Consider the following 25727-nt stretch of genomic DNA (forward strand, 5'->3'; position numbering starts at 1 on the left):
GGGAGAGCTGGGAGAGTATGTGTGTGTTAGTGCTATATTACTCAAGCATTCCATTTGAATTTGGAGCAGGTAGATTTCATGTTTATATACAATAAGACTGAGGGCCCTATCCTTTGTCCTACTTTCTGAAGCAAAGCAGATAGAATTTTACCCCTTGGACAAGATTCAGCAACCAATTTCTAAAGTCAGGCTTGAACTGAGAGACTATAGGGTACTTAGCATTTTGAAAAATCTGGCTGTTTATTTGGTAAGCAATTAGAAGCCTCACTGTAGACAATTATTTCTGAAAATCTTGGCTTGGGGGCAAGCCAATGTAGTCAGCTCCACCATCTGTTCTCTTTAGTGAAAGATATTTGTGAAGGGAGAAGAAAGGGACAGAACACAGTGCACTGTACTTTGGAAATACTTACTAAAAACAGCTGGAGTTTACTACAAACAGGTTCTAATAAGAGCAATTCTTAGGCTGCTCTAACTTGAAACAAATATCTGGTCCAGTACTGGGACAGGCCCAGATCTGAGTGTGGGCATGGAAACATTACTTAACATACATGTACGCTGCAAACAAACAAATCATGGCAGTGAGTGTCAGAGCCCAGGTCAACCAACTTGGGCTCATGCTTACAGGACTAGAAATAGCAGCACAGATGTTCCTGACTGAGCTGGAGTCTGGGCTCTGAAACCTGGCAATGGGCAAATGTTAACGCTTGGATTTAAGACAGATCATGAGCATCTACACTATGCAATTCCAGAGACGTATACCCTACATCTACCTGCAGATGCTTCTAAACATAATCCTGTAGCATGAGCCCAAGTTAACTGGTTGGATATTAGGAAAAACTGCTTCACCAGGAGGCTGGTAAAGCATTGGAATCCGTTGCTTAGAGAGGTGGTGGATTCTCCATCCCTCAAGGTTTTTAAGCCCTGGCATGACAAGGTCCTGGCTGGGATGACTTCGTGGGGGCTGATCCCGCTTGAAGCAGGGGGCTGGACTAGATGACCTCCTGAAGTCCCTTCCAGCCCTATGATTTCTATGATTCCATGAACTGACTCAGGCTCACTGCCATGACTGTGATTTTTTTGTTGTTTTATTTTGCAGTGTAGCTCTACCCATAGAATCTTTGTTCCACCTGCTATCCTTCCTCCACAGTCACAATGGACTTTGCGTAGAACAGCTGGAGATTTAACTCTGAGTGATTTCTCTGTGTTAAACAAGCAAGTATGAAAGAGAATTGTGTTGTAGAGTGAGAAGTTAATTGAAGTTCATGAAATGGAAAATGATGTTCCTCTATTTGGAACTCTAAAAAGGCAGCCCGCATGAAAGTGGATTATGGGCTACACTGACTGTACATACAGAATTTATATTACATATCAGTGACTTGTAACAATGTTGAGTGTGAAAAAGGCAATTGATTTCCAGAACACTGCTTATGGAGCACACAGCAGTTTTGGAGAGGAAATTTAAGTGTTTTACCTAATTCAAGCTGCAGGGGCAAGTTAGAGAACTGGGATGTAATTACTCACACTATAGTTTCAGCAGGGCAGCAGGGTCTAACATTAACTAGCAATATGGTGAGCTTAAAAAATAGCAAGAATTTTGGGAAGAAGATGCCGTTTCCTCAGCATTCAATACAGAAGGCATATCTCTCACACAAATAAAATTCAAAGCAGCTGATGCACACATTCCTCCTCAAAATAGCCAGACCAAGCTGATCACAACCACTTTCTTACGCGGCACTGGAAGTCTGAGCCTTCTAAACCTAGACATCCTGAGGCAATTGTACGTCCTCCAGATTCATCTTCTTCCACCATGGTAAAACAGTAGCCATCAGTCCTAAAGATTGGAGAGAACAAGGCAGAATTAATTTTTAAATCGAAGATTTGCTATTAAAGGCAGTCTGATACACTCTGCCCTGTCAACATATAGCTGATAACAAAATGCATATAACTAAGCTATTATTGCATATGTTAAATTTTGTTTCTTCCTATAGTCTTATATCAACATGAAAAACAAATGAACGCTTATTCCAGGCTGTTTGTACCCAAAACAGTTAAAATTAAATAAAATCAAGACAGACAGTAATCACAAACCAATAACTTTTCTTCAAACAAAAGCAGTCAGTCTGCAAAAAGCTGACATTCTTATACAAAACCCCAAACCCCATAATAAAAAATCTTTACCCAAAGCCTATCCCCCCTGCACAAATATCTATCCCTGTAGTTCTCAACCCATGGCCCAATCAGCAGACAGCTTTTGTGCATGTGACATTCCAAGACGTTACAAACTGAATATATATTGGTTGGATGTGGCCCATGTAACACACAGAGAACTGCATATACTTCCCACCATCGTAAATAGGTTGAGAACCACTTGTTTTTCCTAACACAGAGGCTTTGCATCATTGCAGACCTATCTTAGTAAAAGCATCAGTGACAAAACAGATCCTCTTATGCATACACACATTTTACAGGAGATTTACTCGATAGGACAGACTTGAAGAGGCCAGTGCCACTGAGATTATAACTGTGAAACACTATTAAGAGTGATTTGTGGTCCTCACTTTAACCATAATTACAAACTGCAACCCTCTGTTCCATATGAGTTCTTGAGTTATCATCAACATTCTTCATAACTGTTTACTTGGATTATTAGCCTAAAGTGATCCATAATGCCTAGATTTACAAGAACATGTACAACATGGGACAAGTACACTAGCAGATGGCTAGATGGTTCTGGTGATAAATGTCCTTCCCTAATGAAGGTCAAATACATTAATTTTACTAGGGAAAGAAAAAGTGTGCCTGGAACTGACAGAACATCTTTTCTGCTAATTTCTCCTCACTTTCTGGGGACTCACTATGCCTAGAAATGAATGAAAATAAACTTGATCATAAGAAATAAAATGAATAAAAAACAAATAGCCCCTTATCGTCAAAGAATTAAGTCATGTAACCTTGCAATGTGTTATCAAACTTTTATTTTCTAATAGTCATATTTGTCAAATATTTTCAAAACAAATGAATGAGGACAATAAAGGGAAAGAGATAAAAGAAGCAAGTGAATGGCTTTAAGAAGCCTAAATAAAGCAAAAACACTGATACTCATTTTTTACCTGAAAGAAATGAAAACTTAACAAAAACACACTGAAAAAACCCAATGACACCAAACAGGTTGTATGAAAAGGGCAACATTCCATTACACACTGAATGTATAAACATAATTTGTAAATATTAACTATGACTATGGACAGGGAAGTGCCAAACCTTTGTTGAAGCACATTTTTAAATTAACAATGTGAGATTTAGACAGAACAAGCTTGTTTCACAGTTACTTTGAATTACAGTATAAGTTGCTGACTGCTGGATCTTGGAAGTAACCAGCTGCATACTACAGATTACTCTCTCATAGAAGCACAATTTACGTTTCTGCTACTGAGATACTGTGCATTAGAGAAAGGTAAGGAAGACTACAACTCTTTGGGGCAGTAAATCCAAGGACTTCAATGCTCAGCCTCAAGACAGGAATGATAAAATTGTCAAGAAAAGCAACTGAAAAGAATCCATTGAACTACAAAATTATATTAATATTATATTACATTTTATTTGTTTCCATGGTGCCTTAGATTCAAAGCAATGAGTAAGGATACCTGAGGGACCCAGTAAGAGAGCATTAAATTACAATCAACTGAGAAAGTCAACAACTGATGGGCTCTAGTAAAGTCAGTATACAAAAGAAGGAAAAGGAGAAAGAATCATATCACGAGAAGAGGTACTATTAAGAAGGGAAAGAAGACAGAGGTGTTGGCTTTCCAGTGACTTTCCATAGGACAAAAGCTCATAAACCATTTTTAGAACACAAGCTCCTAAACTACTTCAGTGCTTGTGAAATTTCTACTCCTGAATTAAACTGAGAAAGCAAATTCAATCATAGAAAGCAGATGGAACGAGTGCTCAAAAACTCTGAGGGACAGAAGCAGCCATTATTTTTAAGTACCGCAATAAAAGAATGTCACACTAGCTTAAGACCCTGATTCAATGAAGGAGGAACATGGAACAAAATTGAAGGGAGAACTTGGTTTTGTCTAGGAAAAATGAGATATAAGAGGGAGAATTTTCAATGCAAAAGTTACCTTCTGCCCTTGGGAAGCCCCTCAGGGATCAGGGTAAGAGAAGAGAAGAGAAGAGCCAGTGTTTCCCAGAACTCCTGTAAGAGCTCTTTTGTAGTGGTAGGGAACAGATTCTCAAAGATCAAATATAAACACACTGTGCAGTCAGAGGAGTGCATCACATACTGAAGTTCAGCTATGTCAGAAATTAAAATCTTTCCATCATGAAAAACAATCTAAACAGGCATGTACCAAATCTAACAGTTTACTACAAATTACATACAAGTATGCATGTGTAACACTGAATGATGAAGCGTAAACTAAACTATTATTCATTTTCAATAGTGTAACATTTATGGATTATTAAATAAAATTACATTTACCTAAAACTAAAAAAAATATGCAATATGTAAATGTGGAATGATACTGGGGGTGGTAAAACGTAGTCACATAAACCTCCTGAAGTGAAACATTATGCTGTACAGAAAAGATATTGAACTAATTTTGGATATGGTAATTCACAAGCAGGTATCTGGCACATCATATTTCAGCAAGGCTGTTTTGGTTTTTTTCCTTCACTTTTTTTTTCCCCCACAACCAGGTCAAATATCAGAAGGTTGGGAAGAGGGAGGAAGGTTAACAGCAGTAATACTGAAGATCCTGAATTAGAAGGTGCTGCTACAATTAAAGATTACTGTAATGAAATTAAATAGTTGAAATCTTTACTAAATTTCAGAGAGAGGCATGGGGCCCAAAGTTCTATGGCTGCTCAAGCAGAAGTCCTTACTGTAGAAGAGCCATTTCTTATGAAAGATACAACTCCATAACTACCAAATCTTGACTGTTGAGAATTTCTTCCTTTGGCTTCTACAGCAGTATGACTTCAGTATCTGTCTTACTATTTCTGTCTATTCTATTTTAAGATTAAAGAATGCTTTAAATACCCATCTACCTCACAAGGACCTTAAAAATAGCAGGCATAATAAATCCTTAACCATCCTCCAACGAACATTCTATGTAATGTGGGATGGTGAAAAAGATCTGTACAAATGAAATTCTTCCCTCATTCACTTGCTATAACTTGCAGGTTGGTTAAACCAGAAACTTCCTACTTTTCAGTACATTACTACCATCTTACTTTGTTCTGCAATGTAGTCTGTAGGATTTTATTTTTTTTTTAATTTAATCTCTTGTGCACATTTCTAAATACATTAGCAGCATAAATTATATTTCCCACATGGTCCCAATCATATCATCTAAAGCACTTCAGCATTGTTCTTAGGATTGGGAAACCGCCATTGTGGGTTGCATAGAAACCTGACCACTCAGATGATTCTGTAAAGCTTTGCCCAATTTTCTCTAGTTTGGAAACTGGACTCACACTCTCAACATGCATCTACTTCCTACATTTTGCCATATACACCACCACAGGATATGTTCATAAAAGCCAAGTTTCGCAGAATACTGCCCATAAAACACAAACTCCATTTCATATCAACAACCTTAAACCCAGTTAGAAGAACTGTATTACACTACTGCTGAGCAAAGTCAGACTTCAGAGGTGCATGCAATTACGCTGAAGTCAGTGGGATTCATGCACAGGCAACAAAGCACAGAATATGGACCATAATAGGCTGACTCCTCTGTCCTGCAAAAGGACTACATCAGTCTCAAAGACAGCAAAACTCATATTGTTCCGCTGTGCAGGGCACACCCCAGATGCCAGAAAACCACAGAGGAACACCCTCCTTCCTCCATCAGAAATGGCTTTCTCTAAAGCGTTGCAGAGAAAGATTTGAGGACAGTGCAGAATGGAATGGAGGGTTCTCCCAATTTCCACAGAGAACCCCTTTATACATAGGCTCTATAATGGGTATTATAGTTTAAAACCTGTTGCTGGCTCTGAGAATTGCAACAATATCTACTGAGATATTCCTCTATATTTTTTCTCAGACCTTATGTCTCTATCATTACATACAGAATTCACTTTAACAGATGCCGGGGTTATTTATAAAACTGGGGCCAAAATGTGGATATTTAATTTTCTAGTTTTGTGGCTGAAAAAACAAAGCACATTAAAAAGTAATTTTCTGTGCACATATGCCAGATTTAAGGCTGAGTCAGTGAATACACTTGTATTCTATGCAGTATAGATCAATTTTTTCAATGTTACAAAATGAAAAGACAAATGTAAAGTGGCTATCTTCCAATATGGTGTGTAGAAATCTTAAATATTCTGCGGATTCCTCTCTGAAGCTCACTGTTCTAAACTGGGGCACCAATAACAAAGAAATGCCACCAATGCTGACAACCTTGCTGGGAGCCACACAGAAGGGTTCAACAGAGACTGGAGCATTATCATTACAGGTTGAATCTCTCTCACCTGACCAGTGCTGGGCAAGAGAATTTGCTGGACAACAGTAGGTCAATATTTTCTAGCACATTACCAACCTTTCCACTGTTTACTGGGCACTTAGAAGACACATGGGGTAAATCATAGCTAAATAACAGAACAGAACACTGAGAGCCAGGACTGGTGGCTTTAAGCTAACTTTATGGGGCCACAGGAAACTTGGCCAAATGTGTAAGTGGTCATCTGGTTAAGTAAAATCATGCCAGATTACAAAGTGTACTGGACAAGAAAGTTCTGAATCACAGAGTTTCTGAATCAGTAGTTATTTACCACAATGTATATATCAACTTAAAGGTACATAGGCTTGTATTTTCAAAAAGTGACCAGTGATTTTGAATGACCAACCTGAGACCTCTTAAAGTGGTCTTAATTTTCAGAAAATTTTGAGTGCCTGCTCTCTGCATGTCAAACCACAATCAGCTGTCTCAAGTTGGCCCCCTGAAAATTGCTAGGCATCTTGCAGAATTTAAGCCAGAATAACTATCACAAAAACAGAGAAAGTTTCCTCTCAAAAAAAGATTAAGGCAGTGAGAAGAAAGTGGAAATCATGAACTGCATTATCTTTACACAGTACTAAATTTGAGTTGGGTTCATGGACAGAGAAAGATTCACACCAGGGTATTGTTAAGACTGAATCAGTTAACTTATGCTTTTTCTTTTTCTCCCCCAAAATATTTGAAAATTACACTTGACCTAGACATTAGTGAATTTTAAGAAATGGTGCAATATTCTTTCTGAGCAATAATATGAATAAATATAGATGAGTGATAGCTTCTTTAAATCACAACACAAGTTCTGAAAAAAAGACAATTTGATATTTCAGTCTACTGCAAAAGTCTTCTCCCATACATTTGAAATTAGAAATACTCACAGCTCCACAATTGGGTCAAAAAATGAGAATGAAGTTGCTCATATATCCTATGTAACGCCCACCCTCCTCTCCCTGTCTCCCACTCCCCTGGCCCCTTAGTTCTGGCAAAGCAATTTGATTCTCTTATCATTACTTTTGATAAACCAAAGTTTTATGTGTTTTAAAACACAGTTGAATGGAAGTACAGTCAACACAGACCATTAAGAGACACAAGATAGAGCTTGTTGTGCATGGCAGTCAGATGATGATGTTTACGCATAGAAAACTGTATATATTACCATGTGCCTAACCAATGAATGTGATTACTCTGATTGTATTGTGTACATGCCCACTTGAATCCATGTTTTAAATATGCAACCACCTTACGCGTATTCTGGAGTGCAGTAATCACATGCAAACTCATCAATTTAATTTTAAGAATGACGCACAATTTGTTTTGAAAGCAGTTACAATTTTCTTTAATCTTTAGTTTGGAAATCTGTTCTGAACCCAAAAGCAGGTAAAGTTTCAAACGGGCTGTGAGTTAACAATCTTTACAAGTACAGACATACAAAGTTCTTACAAATACTTCCACCTCTTCCTGAGAAAGGTCCCTGTTAATCAATGAGTCTTCCAAACACCTGTGTGCGCAGCCACTGTCTCCCTCAGTTAGACTGACATGATTTGCATATCTTTTGTGATAATGTAAGGTAACAAGGATATACTATACCTGTAGTCCTGAAAACCTATCGCAGTCTAGGGAATTCACACTGAAGCCCAAAGCCAAACATGAAACTAAGCATCCTATTTTGTCTCTGAAATCTAGGTGCAAAACAACCATTTTCAGGACCAGATTACCAGTTAACTACAGAATATAAATGTGACCGTTGAAAATCTGCCAATTGCCTTAGATAAGGAAGTCAATATTTGTAGTTGGATAACCTCACCCTTTGCTGCATTATAGGTATTAACTACAATATGTATAGGCAAGTAGGAAAGGAAAACTGCACATAAGATAATCTTCTCCATTTATTTTAATTGTCAAGAACTTAAAAGAGCCACAATTGTTGCAATAAATAATAATTTTTAAAATGTCCAATTCACACTAGGTTTCAGATAAAATAACTGTGCTCTTTACTTATCTGTAGAGCTAAAGTATAGCTGAACACATGTTATATAACATTGCCCATTGTTCACAGTACTGTAGAGCTGTTATGACTGAATCGATACACACTTGGTTTTGGAATGTTGTCTTGAAAAGGCAGTCTTGCCTCTATGATATAGTCCTTGCAAAAATTATAAGTACAATCTTGGCGCCGTTTCTAAGTGGCCACAAGATGTCCTCATTTTTGTAAAAATGTTCACATAGATAACAGTACAGCTAGTCGACAGCCCGTAGTGTCATACCACCCCACGCAGATACCTGTCAAAGCAGACCAAAACTGTCTGGCAGAGAATCAGGCTGCTTTTTTTTTCAGAAGGAAATTCAATACAGTACCTCTCTGCAGTTGCTTTATATCTGAGTTCTTAATTTGAATACACCTGGAAAGTCTTTCTCGCTGAACTTTCAGAAAAATCGGTTCCCTGACCTATGAAAGTTCCCATGCCTTTGGTAGCGTTCCAAATGGAGGCATTTCATGCCTGAAATTTTGCTGGGCTCTGGTCAGTGAGTCTAATAAAATTTCGCTTGAATTGCTGGGTAGAGGTGCTCTATGATGCACTGCTCCAGTTCCATGAGCTCTGAAGGCAGTCAACAGGGACTGCTGAGAGGCTATGCTGGATGTCATGGAATATAGGACCCCATTTTCATGCACAGGGGAGCCAGTGGAGATAATTAGCTGAACTACTGAAACAGGATTTTCCCAGAATCACTTCATCTATGCATCATAATTTTACACTGACTATATTAAAATCCCTGAACAGATTTAGATACCTCATTTGAGGCAAGCAAGTTTTAAAGTGCTGACTATTGTACACAACCCTCCCCACAAAATGTCTGAAATACAAGGTGTCCCATCAACCTGCAGGTGCTGTCAATGGAGTCCTCTGGACAGTGGTGATTGCAGTGACACTGCAGTGGCTTCTGGGGAGGAGCAGGTGCTGTACTCTCACCATCTTCCTTTCTGTTCTCCAAGCTCAACTTTCCAGAACTCCGCAAATACATTCTGTCTAGACCATTGGCTACAAAAGAAAGAAGAAACGTAAATTTTCAGATGAGTGTGTGTGTCTGTGTCTGTGTGTGCGCGTGCACTTGCAAGACACTGAACAAGTCTCCTTTTTCTCACGTTTAAAAAATTGGGAGTTTTTTGTTTTGTACTGGAGATCACAGTGCACTGTTTGAATGGTGCCAAGTTCAGAATACACTGTGCAAATTGTGTAAACTATTTCAAAACACGAACAGTCTCAATGTAGCCCTAGAGCCAACTCCCTCAACCTGTGGGGCTTAGACGGCATCTGGAGTAATCCTAGAATTTCCTGTCTTGCATTTTCATTTACAAATTTTAAAAGCAATTTGCATTTTTACATTTTTGATTCCCTGTTTGTTTCTCCAGACCTAACAAAACATTTTTTTCTCATGTATCCAGTAGGTCTGCAGGGAATGAGCATAGTTTGCTTTTCAGTGACTATTCTTTTACTACTCAATAGCTGTGATAGGATTCGCAACAGGATAGGGAGACTAGCTTTTCTCCTCTGCTCCCCAGCCAAGGTGAAGCTGTTGGGAAGAAAAAAAAGGGGAGGACGCAGAGATGGTGGTGGTAGAAAGCAGCTGTCTTAGCACTTTAAGGGTGAGGAATGATAAGGATAGAATGGGATGGCAGAGGCTGAAGAGTTAAAAGGCTAAAGGGACAGAAAACAGGGGACTTTCTCCTCAGTCTTTTTCCCCTTTAGCTCCCGTGTCCTCATGGAGCTCACAGCTCTCTCAGGTTTCACTCTGGGTCAATTTCTCTGCACCTGGATTAACTCTGCACACACAGCTTATCTTTTTCAGCTCAGTAAAACCTGCCTGAGTAATACCCACAATGGCTGTACAAGATTTAGTGGTCACCTAATTCATTTGTAGTTGATATAAATGAACATTGACTCCAGCAACATGGGAAAAAGTGGTCTGAGATCATCAGCTGTGATAACAGTGAGACCTGACGGTAGAATACCTCAGAACCATGGATCTAGAGAGAAAACTATTGGATTTGGTGAGATTACTGCTCCCCCATTCCAATTTTACTTTCACAAACTATGACAGAAAACATCAATCTATACCCATAACGAAAAGAATTTGAATATTATCACTATGGCAATGCATATGAAATGCAAACAAAACCCTATCTAATGTACATTGTAAAGCACATGGAATATATGCAAATGTCCGAATCTTAACAAGTGCTCAATACCCCCACATCCCACTTAGCTCCATGAGAGTTTTGAGTATCCAGCACTAATGAAAGTCAAATCAAAAACTCATTGGGCTTGTCTACACTTGCCCCCAACTTCGAAGGGGGCATGTTAATCAGGCTGATGGGAGATTACTAATGAAGTGCTGCGGTGAATGTGCAGCACTTTGAAGTTTGACACTTCGAAGTTGTCAAGGCGGAGACTTAGCCTAATGAAGTCCTGTGTATTCACTGAAGCACCTCCTTAGTAATGTCCCGTCACCCTGATTAACATGCCCCCTTCAAAGTTGGGGGCAAGTGTAGACCCAAACATTGTGACGTATCAATAATAAAGAACATATGCACTTGGTGTCCAATACCTCTGGCTTCTCCTGAGTCCCACAGCTGCTTTTTTAAAAATCTTAGCAAAATCAGAAATTAAATCTAATTTACACAAAGAATTCAATGCATCTGACGTTTTCTCTAGTTTCTGTAGCTATGATTAATATTCAATATTTTAAATAAACTATATTTACACTATGCTCTGCTTCTGTTCATCTAAAAGACATACCTCTCTATGGGCTTGCCTACATTTGCCCCCAACTTTGAAGGGGGCATGTTAATCAAGGCTATGGGAGATTACTAATGAAGTGCTGTGGCAAATACGCAGCACTTCATTAGGCTAATTCTCCCCCCTGCAACAACTTCTAAGCGTCAAAGTTCAAAATGCTGGCATGTGTGTAGCTGCAGGCACTTTGAAGTAGCACGGCACTTCAAAGTGCCCACAGTACTTCAAAGTGCCTTTACTCCCAAAAATTTTGAGGAGTAAAGGCACTTCAAAGTACTCTGCAGCTACATGCATGCTAGCACTTTGAAGTTTGACACTTGCCTTGGGGTAGAGAATTAACCTAATGAAGTGCTGCATATTCACTGCAGCATTTAATTAGTAATCTCCCATCGCCCTGATTAACATGCCAGCTTCGAAGTTGGGGGCAAGTGTAGACCCAGCCCCTGTGTCATATTTTAAATCTAGCCTCTCTGCCACAAACTAACATTAATAAATGTTCCCTTTGTGAGTCACAGGAACATAGATTTGTGTCTAAATCCTCTACCAACAAGCAGTCACAAATCAGGTTTTGTGACTATCTTACACTGTTATTTGTGGATAAGAAATGAACTTTTAAAATGTTTCATACAAAGATTTTCATGCATCTGGGACAAGAAAGCTAAATAAAAATACTAATATTAAATACCAAGTATAAACTCTAAAGCTTTGATTCAATCAACCATGACATTTTCTGGATATATCTACCAGCTAGCCAGGGCTTTTCTATGGCAAATATTACAAAATTGTTGTAAGTCTAACAAAAATAATGGGTCTGGAGCCGTTAAATATCATAGTATAGCTCTGAAGCTATCAAATTTGGATAAGTAAATATCTTCTTCACTATAGTGCAACTTGATGTCTTTCCTTTACTCATAAATATCTGAGGACCTGACATGCAGATGGTAACTAAAGTGTGATATCAGTCAATTTAAATTCAGAACAGCTACTGTAGAGTTCACAGTGAATCTAGTAACTACCTGCAACCTTATGAATTAATTTAGGATTCAAGAAACATAACACAAGACTTCAAATATTTCTAAGTACTGCATTTGCCCATTCACTTACTGAATTATTTTTTTCAATTTCATTGTTATAAAATATCTATTTTATTAAAGTATTTGAATAAAATATTTTTATTAAAATATGAACAATTATATGCAATCTATAGTGCATGAGCCGCAGAAAGATTATAGCCAAACAGGCCAAAATTATAGCATTGAAGTGACTGTTTTACGGGAAAGGGAAATAGTTAATGGCTAAATCACATATATAAATATGTGTTTATTTATATTTATATAAATAAATATAAATCATATTTTATAGTCAACAGATAAAGGAATTTCCACAGGATTATTATTATTATTATTATTATTATTATTAGGCAAATCATCAGCAATGACAATGACAATGGAGCACGTTGCAAAAAAGTATACCTCAACACAGTACACTAAAAGTAAAGATGTAACAGTAAAACCACGGTACTGTTGGTAAGATTTTATTGGTGGTGATCATGTCCTGAAGAAGAAAAATGGAATAACAAATAAGCTTCCACCTTCCAATACTCACTGTTGCCAAAAAAACTACAGAAAGGGTCAAGTAAAAAATGTTTTAATTAAAAACCTGAGTGAAATAAGTTTGGTATGAAGAACAACAATCCCAGATTTTCATAATATTATGCAGCATTACAAAGACTAAGGTGAATGTTGTAATTCATTTTACTTGAAAATTAATTTTATTTGATGTATGTGGGATGGAATATTGATAGGCTGCAATGTCAGTGGAAATGTAGTATGTTTGGTTTATGATGTATGACATTTGGTTTTCTACACTTATTTGTCTGTGTTGTTCACAAGTTCTTGCAAGTCCTCACTCAGGCAAAACTCCTACCGAAGTCATCAGTTTTGGATTTTTCTCTGTTTGTTCAAATTTTATAAAAGACATCATGACACAAATACTGTTTGCCTTGTTGTAGCTGTGGTGGTCGCAGGATATGAGCGGGATAAGGTCTTCTACTGGCTCAGCTTTTGTTGGTGGAAGGGACAACCTCTTTGCTTCATGGAGCTCTTCTTCAAATTTGGAGAATGTAACCAGAATGTCATACCTAAATAAAAGGTGTGACAGATTATTATGCATAAGATTTCTACACATGTTGTAGGAAACCATTTAAGATGAAGTGGACATTTAACACCTCTGATGTCACAAGACAAGGGAAAGTTAGGAGGCAGAAGGTGTGTTATACATTGTAGTCATGAGGCAGAAAACTGGAGTGTCTGTAAAGTCCAGAATTTAAGTTCCCCAATTCATCTTTTGAAGGTATTTTGCAGGTTCCTTTGAGAATAAGAAATGAAAGGTCAGATATGGAATGATTAATTTATAAAATACATTCACCCATAGATGATTGTGTGTTTTTGTCTCTTATTTTTCTGTGAGTTCATCCAAGAGCACAGTGATTTGGACCAGAAAGGGGATTTCTCTTATCTCTTATGAATGTGTTTTCTACCCCCTTGATGTTCTTGTTTGGAGGAATCGTCAGATCTACTCTTATCCTTCTCAGAATAGAAATAGAATCCTTCTCATCGTGCTCAGAAATACACTTCTCAGTGCCTCTCTTCCTTGTACAGGAGTGGCTGCCCAAATAAGTTAGAATGGGGCGTGATCCATAAGAAATCATTGGCACCTATAGACACAGGCTTGGTGAGTCCTGCTGGTGAAAGATCAACAAATGTTGCAGTTTGAACAGCTGTGAGTTTCCCGGAGGCAAAAGAAAATCTTCAAGTAGTTGTTGCTGAATGGAAAGGACGGAAGAGCATTCCTGAAACCCGAGGATCATTCTAGTATGCATGAGGGGGCAGACCTCCAAGCCTCAAACTTATCCTGACTAGCTAAATACTAAAAAACTATCTAAAGATTTGAAAAAAAAAAAAGAATATTCACAATTATTTGCAGGTAACATACTGAAGAAGATACCAAATGCTGCAGACATGGAAAGCCTCTGTGTCAAATCATGGGCACTAAAGCAGACCTAGAAATAAAAGTTGGCCTCCACCACCACTTACACTCTCAGTTTGGAGGAAGAAGCACTTGTTCACAGACCTATGGACATTGCATCCACAGTGGAATATACCTTAGAGACCATCACTTGAAGAAGAAGCTGTAATTATTTCTATTTTTTGAGCTGCAGTTCCTGAAGCCTTTCCCATTGCAAATTCTGAGTGATGCTATCTTCAAATTAAATAAATATCACTGCAAGCAAAGTCTGGAAAACTGTTCTGAACACCAGTAAACAAAGAAAATATAGACAAGAAACAATGTAACCTGATGTTCTTGCTACTAAACTATGCTTTGATATCTGACCTTAAGGAAACATCAAAGATTGCAACAAGCACATCACAGCTTTTTACTGATTATCATTTCAGATGATGGTATACCAATTGGCCAAGGCATTAAGACAATGACATTTGAGAGTAAAACTATACAGGACTTGGAACCTCTGCTCTTATTACATACATCAGCATAGTTCCTCTTCTCTGTTCCAATACAAAGTAATCCACAACCATCTCACTAGCATTCAGCAGAAAATGTAATTATGACGTGATGCCAAGCTTGCAAAACATTTCTGCCCTTCCAAGGCATTTTGTTTTAGCTATTCATAGCTAGAACAAAAACACAGCATCAGTTCAGATTGCAGCATTGAGTAACTATGCCTTTTAGAATCAGATTTGTATTAAGCAAGTTTCTTTTTCAATTCTATGGCATGAGTTGTTTCATCTGACCTCTCATAAGGACGTATTTCCCAATGAATCCCAAGCCCACTGCTAAATTCACACATGCAGAATTTAAATACAGTTTGGCTGAGCTTACACAAATTATATCCTCTGTAAGCAAGTGTTTACACACTTACACATGACATAACAAATTTATAGAACATTTCTGAAATTTAGCTCTCTGACTAATGCATCCTAAATCCTTCCACAACCAGCATTCTCACTTCCACTTCCTTTGATGACAGACTATAGCTACAATACAAAGCTTATAGAGACACAGCTGCACTAATGCAGTTGAACCTCTGTAATGTTGCTAGCACAGACATTTTAAGCTTACGGAAGAGACTTCTCTTATCAACTTTATTACTCCCGGCAGAATGAGCAGGAGGATGCTCTTCTGCTGTTCACACTGGTGCTGCGGTTGGTTTAATACATTGTGCAGGAGGTGGTAAGGTCGCTTATTCATGTCACTGAGTGACATAATTTATACTGACTTAAGTGGTAATGTGTACACAGAGTGAGTTTAATGGACAAATCAGTTAATCTCTCCATAGAGCACCTATGTGATTAATAATTTGATGGCTGATACCCAACACCTAAAAATCTCAAGGAACTGGGTGAGGTGCTAAAACTTCCATATGTTACTGAATGAATTGCTCAACCATTTGCCAGAATTTTAACTTCTCCGAGGCAAATGCCACCCTGCCAAGTCATCAGGCCAACTAGCAAGTCAGTGTTTTAAGTAACTGAACAGCTAACATTGTAAGTTCTTGTACTGTTGAGCTGCCAAAATACGGAGCGAATTGAAATGACCACAGCTCCCGTTGGGCTTAACCACACATATACTGAAGGGGGATGCTGCTTTTTGACATGCAATGAAAGTCTCATTCTCTTACCTCATATGACAACCATTCTCTGAACTGCATGTGTGGGACCAGCAAGCAAAGAAACTGATCTTTAAATAGTCAGTGAGTGTTGAGTCACAAAAAGCTCTCTGGCTGAAAAGATGGGTGGATTCAAGAGATGTGCCACTGACTTACTCTGTTCGACAGGAAGCAAACTACACATCATGTTTCAACTCTAGGGAAAGCTGCTCTATTACACACTGAAATTAACTGCACACATGAAACAACTATAAACAATTCTGACCACAGACAGCAGGAGTATAATTTTCTAGAAGTGTTGGAGCAGCCTGAAAGCATTTCTGTGTTTGAAAACCTTAGTGCATCTGTTAGTGCATCTGTACTGGAGTGGAAGTACATTCAGCCCTGCATCTTCTGACAATAACAGCAAGGAATCAACTGGCCCTTTTGGCAGACTGCCATGGTTTGGGTTCTGGCTTTGTTCAGTGGAAGATGATGTTATCAACTGTCTGTTTCCCGGATTTTTTTAAAACTAATGCAGGCAAGTCTTTTGAGGTATATAGTCTAGCAGCATTTTCAATCCCTGATATTGAGAAAAAGAAAGCAAGTGATGAAGGGATTCAAACTTTAAACCAAAAATCAGTATGCACACAATGAAGCATAAAACTATTTTGAAGAACATCATTAGGGGTCAAGAGATATGCCTTACATGTTTCAATTATGCATTACCTTATTTGATAAGACAGCCAACTAATTATCAAATTCCATATTTAGATTTTTTTAAAGTTGAATTTCAGTGTTAACAGTGTCTGAAGGAATTTGAATATTTAATCTATACTATAGGGAATGCAATGAATTTCAGAACTGTGTTACTGCATAACAACCAGAAACTGAGACCTTATGAAGGTCTCAGTCTATAGATGACACAGCTTAGTCTTCTATAGAATGTTTTTATTAATTCTTACATATTCCCGGGTGATAACAAGACTCCTAATTACTGTGTCTGGAACTCTATTCCCACATCATTGGCAAAAGCAATTCAACTCCAGCATACAGACAGTGGAGCATGTCAAACATCAAAGTTAATATAAAAATAATATACATTATATTACACTAATAATTGTGGGATCAACCTCGGTCACAGTGACATTAATGAAAGTTTTGCAACTGACTTCAGCAGAATGATCATGCCCCTTCTTTATTACTTTTATAATTTTTATTTTACACAATGCTTTTTTAACCTTTATAATTTAAAACTAAATTATAAAAGTCCACGTAGCAAAGAAATGTTTTGAACTTATGTTCTCATGCAAATATTCTTTGGAAGTCATGAGGCCAGAACGTACTTGGTGTCTATATACAACTGGGATGAGTCCTTCCAATATTTGGAATAATTTCAATGGGAATTGTAATAAAAAAGGCTGATGTTTGTTTGTGCTTTTGCTAGTTCTTCTGAATGCTGGTGATTTAATAGCAGCCTTCAACTTCCTGAAGGGGAACTCTAAAGAGGATGGTGAGAAACTGTTCTCAGTGGTGTCAGATAGCAGAACAAGGAGCAATGGTCTGAAGCTACTGAGGGAGAGGTGTAGGTTGGGTATTAGGAAAAGCTACTTCACTAGGAGGGTGCTGAAGCACTGGAATGTGTTGCCTAGAGAGGTGGCAGATTCTCCATCCCTAGAGGTTTTTAAGTCCCAGCTTGACAAGGTCCTGGCTGGGATGACACAGTTGAGGCTGGTCCTGCTTGGATAGATGTCTATCATGTCCAAGAGGTGCAGAGTTACTATGGCATGTCATGTCTTCTAATATGACACTGTGAAAAGACCCGAAAAAGAGCCTGAATAGGGGGCACTTGACTCCATGGTATTTTCTTGTTATCTTTCCTCATAACGTGTCACTGAGATGTGCCATCTACTGCTCTTCTCATTTCTTTGGGCCATAATACTCCTTGTGTGAATTGCTGGAAATGGAAATGACACTGTTCTCTCTCCTCATCCCATCTCTCTCTGGATTCAAATGTGGGTTTTCTAGCAGCAATCAGTCATGAAGTGTGCCATCTACTACTACTCTCCTGACTCTGCTATGCCACTATCAGCTGCTCAGTCTAGCTGAGGAAAGAACTCCTGCCTGGACCCAGACACCAGAGAAACTCTGTGACTCCATCACGGCCAATGCTGCGAAATCAGAGGAGCAACATCAGAAACATGGAAAAAGTTCAAAGATGCAGGGCGATATCCATTTTACATGCACAATAATTTCACAATTACAATTCCCCTAGGGAACTAGGAACAGCATTCACTCAGCATTTACAGAAGTGGAAACTTGGAATATGCCTTGCCACTTGGCCACAGCAACAAAAGATCCACTTGGAGACAAGTTGGAGAAATATATCCTACTCAGCTGTCCCCCAACTTGGTTCCCACAGGTGGCCAAGCAGTCTTGAAAGTGGTAGTGAAGTCTCAGAGAGGATTGAACTAAGGAGCAGTAAAATTCATTACATCCATGTTGCCCTCTCTGTTGACAGAGCTTCTACCTCTAAGCGATGTGTACACGAGAAGTCTCTGTCAACAGAAGTCCCCTTTGGGAGGGATTTCCTGGCAAAACTTCTGTCAACAGCTTGCATCTACACATAGAAGCAGACTGAAAGAGCAATCTGCTTTGTCGACAAAGAGCAGCCAGACTGCTCAGCCCTCTCTTGACAGAATGACCGACTGGAAGCTCTGCAAACAGGGCTCCCTGGTGAACCGGAAGCCCTTTCTGTCAACAAAAGGGCCCTTAAGCTTCTCTATGGTGGGTCTGTCAACAGAACACTGTAAACAGAGGTGTTACATCTGAACAGAAAGAGGTATAACACTGCCAGTTGATGAGCTGGGTTTTGTCGACAAACGGTCGACAAAGCACATTTTGTGTGTAGACACTCTGTGCTTTTTCCTGACAAAAGCAGGGTGCTGGACTAGATGACCTCCTAAGGTCCCTTCCAACCCTGTAAGTCTATGATCCTATGATTCCTTTAACCATGAAAAGGTAAACATGATGTTGATATTTCCCTCGTATTTTGAATGCAGTTTCAGAGTAATGGCAAAATGGAGAAGGGTACAGACAAATGTATTTGGACTGCCTTTCAAACTCAACCAGCATGAATCCAAATGTGATAAAAAAGTTCGGTAAATCTTGAGAAATGCCTCCTTGAGTTGTGGCAAGAGAAAATTCTAGGAGTATACAGTATAAGCCAGGTCTGAATGTTCTGCATTCTCATTGACTTCTGCATGCTGATCTATTTGCATGAGCAGATGTTCCACAGATATCAATTCTGACACTCACTTCCTTTCAAAAATTAAAATAGTCTGGTCTTTTTTCACTCTGGCTTTTATCAATTTCTATGTAGCATCATACTTGGAAATGCTATGAAATAATACTTGTTGTCCATGTCTACACATACTAAAACTTTGAAATGGCCATGCTAAAGGCCAAATTGAAGAATACTAATGAGGGGCTGAAATGCATATTCAGCGCCTCATTAGCATGCTGCTGGCCATGGCACTTCAAAAGTGCCATGGTTCGTTCGCCCGCAGCTCATCTACAAGTGGGTATTTTTGAAAGGACCCCGCCAACATTGAAATCCTATCAGCTGATAGGAATAAGGGGATTTCGATGTTGGCAAGGTCCTTTCAAAAAGGACTCCTGTGTAGACGAGCTGTGAGGAGTGAACCATGGCACTTTCGAAATGCTGCAGCTAGCGGCATGCTAATGAGGCACTGAATATGCATTTCAGCACCTCATTAGTATTCTTCAATTTGGCCATTAGCATGGCCATTTCGAAGTTTTTTGTAAGTGTAGACGTAGCCATTATGAGTGTTCTATGTACACATTGCCTACTTACACATATTGGAAGAAAGCACAACATCAAAATCAATGTGAGCATAGCACACTCATTTCCATGTCATTTTTTTCATTGATTAAAAGCACTTAATCAAAAGTAAGGAGATTTATGCTCAACTCATCTCTGTCAGTGACTCATGGGGTAATGAACAGCATTCTGTTCCTCAGTTTCTATAGCTGGAACATGGAAATAAGTGTTACTCAACCTTTTTAAGGACTCTGAGGTTTATGGAAAAAAGTAGTTTATAAGTTCTGAGCAACAGTTTTCTATAATTATTAATACAATTTTAAAAAAGTTCATAAACAAAAGCTACTGGTCTATTTTCATTATCCAACCCTACAGAAACACAAAGTAAAAACAGACTAAAGGGAGATAAATAAAAATAAAATTGTGAAATTAGCTAAGACTTAAATACTTTATAGTATTATGATGAGACTGGTTTTGTAACTTTTAATATTTATTTTATTTTCCACACATATCCTCTTGTCTTTCCCCACATTACAACAATAATGTTCTTTTAAAATGGAAACCATTGTTGAATTCACCTGTCCCTATAGTTAAATATAACAAAGCCAAACATTAACAAAATGCACTCTATAACAGCTCTGCAACAGCAAATTATCATTCTTTCATGTTAAAAAGTTTTTTAAGTTTATAGACGGGGCTGCGACTACACTACATTCCCTTTTCGTAAAGGGAATGCAAATGCGGCTGATTGGAAATGCAGTGATGTGCTGCTTTACATATTGTATACCACATTTGCATAGTGGCGGCCACTCATTGTTCCTGAAGTGCTGTTTTCAGAAAAAAAACAAGCAGTGTAGAGGGGTTCATTTGAAAGGAAGTCCTCCTTTTAAAAGCACCCTTCTTCCTCATACTTTTCAGGAAGAAGGGTTCTCTCAAAAATGGGGTTTGTTTTCAAATGAACCCCATCTACACTGTTTGTTTTTTTCCCTGAAAACAGCACTTCTGGAACAGTGAGCAGCCACCGTTATGCAAATAAGGCATATGATATGTACATCAGTGTCTCATTTGTATGTCTGATTGGCCATATTTACATTCCCCCTCCGAAACTGGAATATAGTGTAGATGCTGCCAGAGAGACGAATAAAACTGCAAACTTTTTTCTATTATTCCTCAACAAATATTTCAACCTGAGTTTCAATTATGATGTCTTCTAGAAGTCTCTTATCTGGACTCCATCATAACAGAACGTGAAAAACATAGCTTTCTGTCATTTAACAATATTCTCTATTTTTTTCTCATCCCCTTTTCATAAATAGCACTAATGAAAGTGTGGATGGATAGTCTTGTTACTAAATGTTTAAAAATTCTTAGTGGTCTGACATATATCTTAACATAATATGTCAAAATTCAAAATGAAGTTCATCTGAACTCTCAAATCCTTCTCCATAGAACTGACAACTTTCCATTCTGAAAAGCGTCTTTAGTTGAAAATATTTTAGCTCTTATTGATACATATTTCTTTGGGAAAGTTCACAGAGGAACTACAGACAAAGTTGTAAGAACATAAGTATAATAAATACCGGTCTATCCTTTGCTCCAAGGGATAGCTCTGCATCTACACACCACTTAAACTAGCCTGCATTCTCCAGTCATGTGTTTCTATGCTTGACCTTTTGTCAAAAACCACTGAACTTTCTTCCCTTTTCAAAAACCAGCCACATTCTGAAGACCTTTTTAAAATTCATTTTGAACCATCCTCTCTCCCTCTCTCTTTTTGAAAGAGCTTTGTAAGAGAAAAAGCTGACTGTTTTACTTACATTCAATTTCCGTAGCCTTGTTATATCAATGCCAGATTCCCCCTGGATGAGAGTCATGTGAGGAGGCATAGAGCTGTGGGGGGGTTCCACTAACAAAACATAGCACCGTATGCTGGGCTAATCCTGCACCTGTGATGTGTTATTCAGCAGTTAAGAAATGCAGTCCAGACGGTGGTTGCCTAATACAGCTCAGCTGTTTTACTCAGTACTCTCTTTGATTGTAAGCTAGTAAGCAATATTACTCCAGCCAGGCACAAAGCTATATTCAAAATACATGGCATATGACAGTAGAAAGGTGAAAGAAAAGAAAACCACAGATTTTTTTAAAGGGTTTCTGATCAATACAGTATTCATTACCATTTCCAGATGGTTAAAAGCTGCCTCTGAGGTCTGTGTGTGAAAAGCTGTTCTGTAGTTCCACAGTATCTTTATAGCTCTTTGCAGTGCCTCCTTTCACATGTGATATGTAACATAATTCACTGTTCTGTCTCTCACAGTATTTAACTTCAAAGATTTTTCACTAACAAGAACAATAATTTTAAGGCATCAAGTTTTCTTCAACTCTTCTTTATTTACTTTTTGGGTAATATTAAAAATGCAAGTTGAAAACTAATCATGGTTTGCTTAGCTTATGTCTACACTAGACTAAGAAAGTCAACCGCACATACGCAATGCTAGCTGCGTCAACTGCATAGCTAAAACCAACATATCTGTGCTTGGCTAACATGTCTGTGTCTATACAGGGGACGGGTGATGGGAGAGTTTCTCCTAATGACCTCCCTTACTCTCACAAGGACTACAGGGGTCGACTGCAACCCCTGAAAGGTAGAGATGCATGAAATTGAACTCTGGAAGATCAACCCTGCGTGGGTTGATCTTCCAGGGTAGGGTAGACATAGCCTAAATGATTAATCAATGATTTATGTGAAATTCCTAAAAGGGCTACATTCACAAAAAAGTCCCTCAAGTTGTGAACTAAGACATATAATAATATAGCACAACAGAGCTAGCAAATGAAAATGGTAATTGCAGGAAAATATACAGTGCAATGGAAAATATAATTCCATGATGGAAAAGTTAGAGGTACTAGTTTAGGAAAGGTGTTTCCATGGCTCTGACACTACAGATCACTGCATATAAAGCCCCTGAGCATTTACATTAGCAGTTTACAGAGTTGCATTAAAAAAAAAAGCTTAATATTCTTCACAGCAAACCCTTGAGAACATTCAGTTGGAAAGAATAACTCTAATCCTAGATGCTTGGAAACAGATTTACACTGAAAGATCATTTATAAACTGAATCTGTATCATGGCAAACCCATATATAACTATATGGCTGCTTCAAGTAATGAACATTTTTCTTGACCATATTCATCTGAGAACTTCTGACTTATCACCCAGAACAAACTGCTTTCAGCACTTTGCACTTAAATTGTTATACTCCAGAAAATGGCACTTTGATTTTTGCTCCTCAGTATCTAATCTAATTCCAGACCTGGAACACAACAATTAAAACAATAAACATCTACATATTCCAAAAATGTACTGCTCCTGTTGGTTACCCAGGGGATCCTTTCCAAAGAAACATATTAAGCTCATTTCCTTTACAAAATGAATATTAGAGTTGCAAGTTTTCCCAAGAGCAAATGCATCAATCTCAGCTACAGCCCATAAACCACAACCAAAAATTGAGAGTGAAAAAGCACGATACTTCCTCCTCATTGAAGCAAACTGAAAGAGCAATCTGCTTTGTCGACAAAGAGCAGCCAGACTGCCCAGCCCTCTCTTGACAGAATGACCAACTGGAAGATCTGCAAACAGGGCTCCCTGGTGAACCGGAAGCCCTTTCTGTCAACAAAAGGGCCCTTAAGCTTCTCTATGGTGGGTCTGTCAACAGAACACTGTAAACAGAGGTGTTACATCTGAACAGGAAGAGGTATAACGCTGCCAGTTGATGTGTCCGGTGTGTAGACATTTTGTGTGTAGACACTCCGTGCTTTTTCCTGACAAAAGCCCAGTTTTGCTGGGAAAAGCCTCCAATGTAGACATAGCCCCAGAGATTTCAATAGAACATAAGCTGACAAATCGATAAGAATCAGCATGGACATCTGGTCTTTGTCTATCACCAGGCAATCAAGATGACAACATCCCTCTGAGTGCAGAAAGGTTTAGAACAACTGAAACACCAAAGGGGAGCATCAATGTGTCCACCTGTAAATGTTCAAGGATTTAATTTGATTAAGCACCCAAAAATTTAGTGTCTTACCCAAAGATATTTTGCAAGCAGGATCGGGCTAGAAGTCTCCTTAAAGGTGAAATTTCCCATACTTTGGCTATGTCTACACTTGGAGAAATCTTCAAAATAGCCATGCTAATGGCCATTTTGAAGAATACTAATGAGGCGCTGAAATGCATATTCAGCACCTCATTAGCATGCCACCAGCCACAGTACTTCGAAGTTGCCGCTTTTTGCTCCCACGCAGCTCATTCAGATGGGGGGCCTTTTTGAAAGGACCCCGCCAACTTCAAAATCCCTTTATTCCTATCTGTAGATAAAGGCCCCCCATCTGGATGAGCCACATGGGAGCGAAAAGCGGCAATTTTGAAGTGCTGCGGCCGGTGGCATGCTAATGAGATGCTGAATATGCATTTCAGTGCCTCATTAGTACTCTTCAAAATGGCCTTTCTGTTTCCTTTCATCTCAGCCATGCCATGAAGCAAGCTCTCATTGCTATGCTTTCAACCTCTCTTACAGTACTTTACTCCTACTTTTGGAATTAAAATGCACAGAATTATGCACAAAGGAAACAAATTAGCTAATGAAAACGTTCAAAGCTTCATGAAAATTTGAAAGGTTTGGGCTGCCTAATTATTCTCTCCAACTCCCAGTACTCAACCTAATGCATCCTTTAGAATCGTGGCCAGCACTGCTGAGAACATTAAAAACATCCCAGTGCTTGCAGAGATTCAATATTGCAACATGTGCAATGACAAACAACACTGTATCACATGTAAAGGCAAGTCGATGCTATTTACTTTCAACCATGAGGGAGAGGAACGTGTGTGAATTCTGTTACATGATTCACTTTGGATCAGCCTTGTATCCATATTCACAAGTAGAAAAGTTCAACAACAGAAGGTTAGAGGTGACTGAGGACAATTTTCTGTTCCCAATTAACACCACTGAGCAATGAAAGCCTTGACTACCAGGCGCCATCACATACAAACTATCCTCCCTTAGTAAGGGCCCTTGCTCTCTGTAGAGTTCAGTGTCTCCTGACTGCGCTACAGTGTAAGCAGAGAGATCATTAGTTATGACTAGTAGAGTCTAGCAGATAATGTTGACTCTTATTTCAGGAACTATTAAGCTATAAACATAGCCCTGAAAGCCATTTATCTGCATTTTAGGATAAACAGTAGAAGCTACTCAATTAAATAGATTGCAAAAAATAAGCTCTATATGCCAAAGCCAGGGGCACTTACATTTTGAAGAAGAAAATCTGTGCATTTAATAATATAAATAAAATTACATGGAGCTGTAAGGGACCTGTGGAGGTTTTTGAGTCCAGCCCCCTTGGCAGGACCAAGCAGCATCCCCTCTCCTCCCTTTTTTTTTGTTAATCTATTTGCCCCAGATCCCTAAATGGCCCCCTCAAGGAAAGAACTCAAAACCCTGGGTTTAGCAGGCCAATGCTCAAACCACTGAGCTATGCTGCCCCTGAAATTGGTACCACAAAATTATGAACAAGGAAGTGCGTATGCTATGAGAGCTCACACCTCTTTGGGATACACGATAGAGATATCCAAATCAAATAACACCTATGAAATAGTTAATTCAACACTGTGCTTAACTGTAACATAGAATTCACAAGTATTCTCTCTTTCAATAACAGGTTTAATGAATCAAAACAAAAAGCAGTCAAGTAGCACTTTAAAGACTGCTACTTGACTGCTTTTTGTTTTGATAGTGTATAGACTAGCATGGCTTCCTCTCAGGTTTAAAGAATAAAATTCTAAAATGGAATTCCCCATAGAAACATATGTTTCTATGCACACACTATTATCATTTGAACATCTGATCTGTATGAAAGTGAAAATT

General features: G+C 38.5%; 1 protein-coding gene across 4 annotated transcripts in view; it reads right to left on the bottom strand.

Annotated features, from left to right (window-relative positions):
- Positions 1 to 25727, bottom strand: part of BMPR1B (bone morphogenetic protein receptor type 1B) — a 355830-nt gene that overhangs the window by 29913 nt on the left and 300190 nt on the right. For 3 of the 4 annotated variants that reach the window (XM_074993577.1, XM_074993578.1, XM_074993579.1), the window contains 2 exons: positions 9388 to 9547; positions 1729 to 1831 (listed from right to left, as the gene is read on the bottom strand). In XM_074993577.1, the coding sequence (XP_074849678.1) occupies positions 1729 to 1831; positions 9388 to 9547 (263 nt within the window). Of the gene's footprint in view, positions 1 to 1728; positions 1832 to 9387; positions 9548 to 14848; positions 14950 to 25727 lie in introns of those variants that run through there. The other variant, XM_074993580.1, reaches the window with a different exon arrangement.

The sequence above is a fragment of the Carettochelys insculpta genome, chromosome 4, assembly GCF_033958435.1.
Source record: "Carettochelys insculpta isolate YL-2023 chromosome 4, ASM3395843v1, whole genome shotgun sequence".
NCBI lineage: Eukaryota > Metazoa > Chordata > Testudines > Carettochelyidae > Carettochelys > Carettochelys insculpta.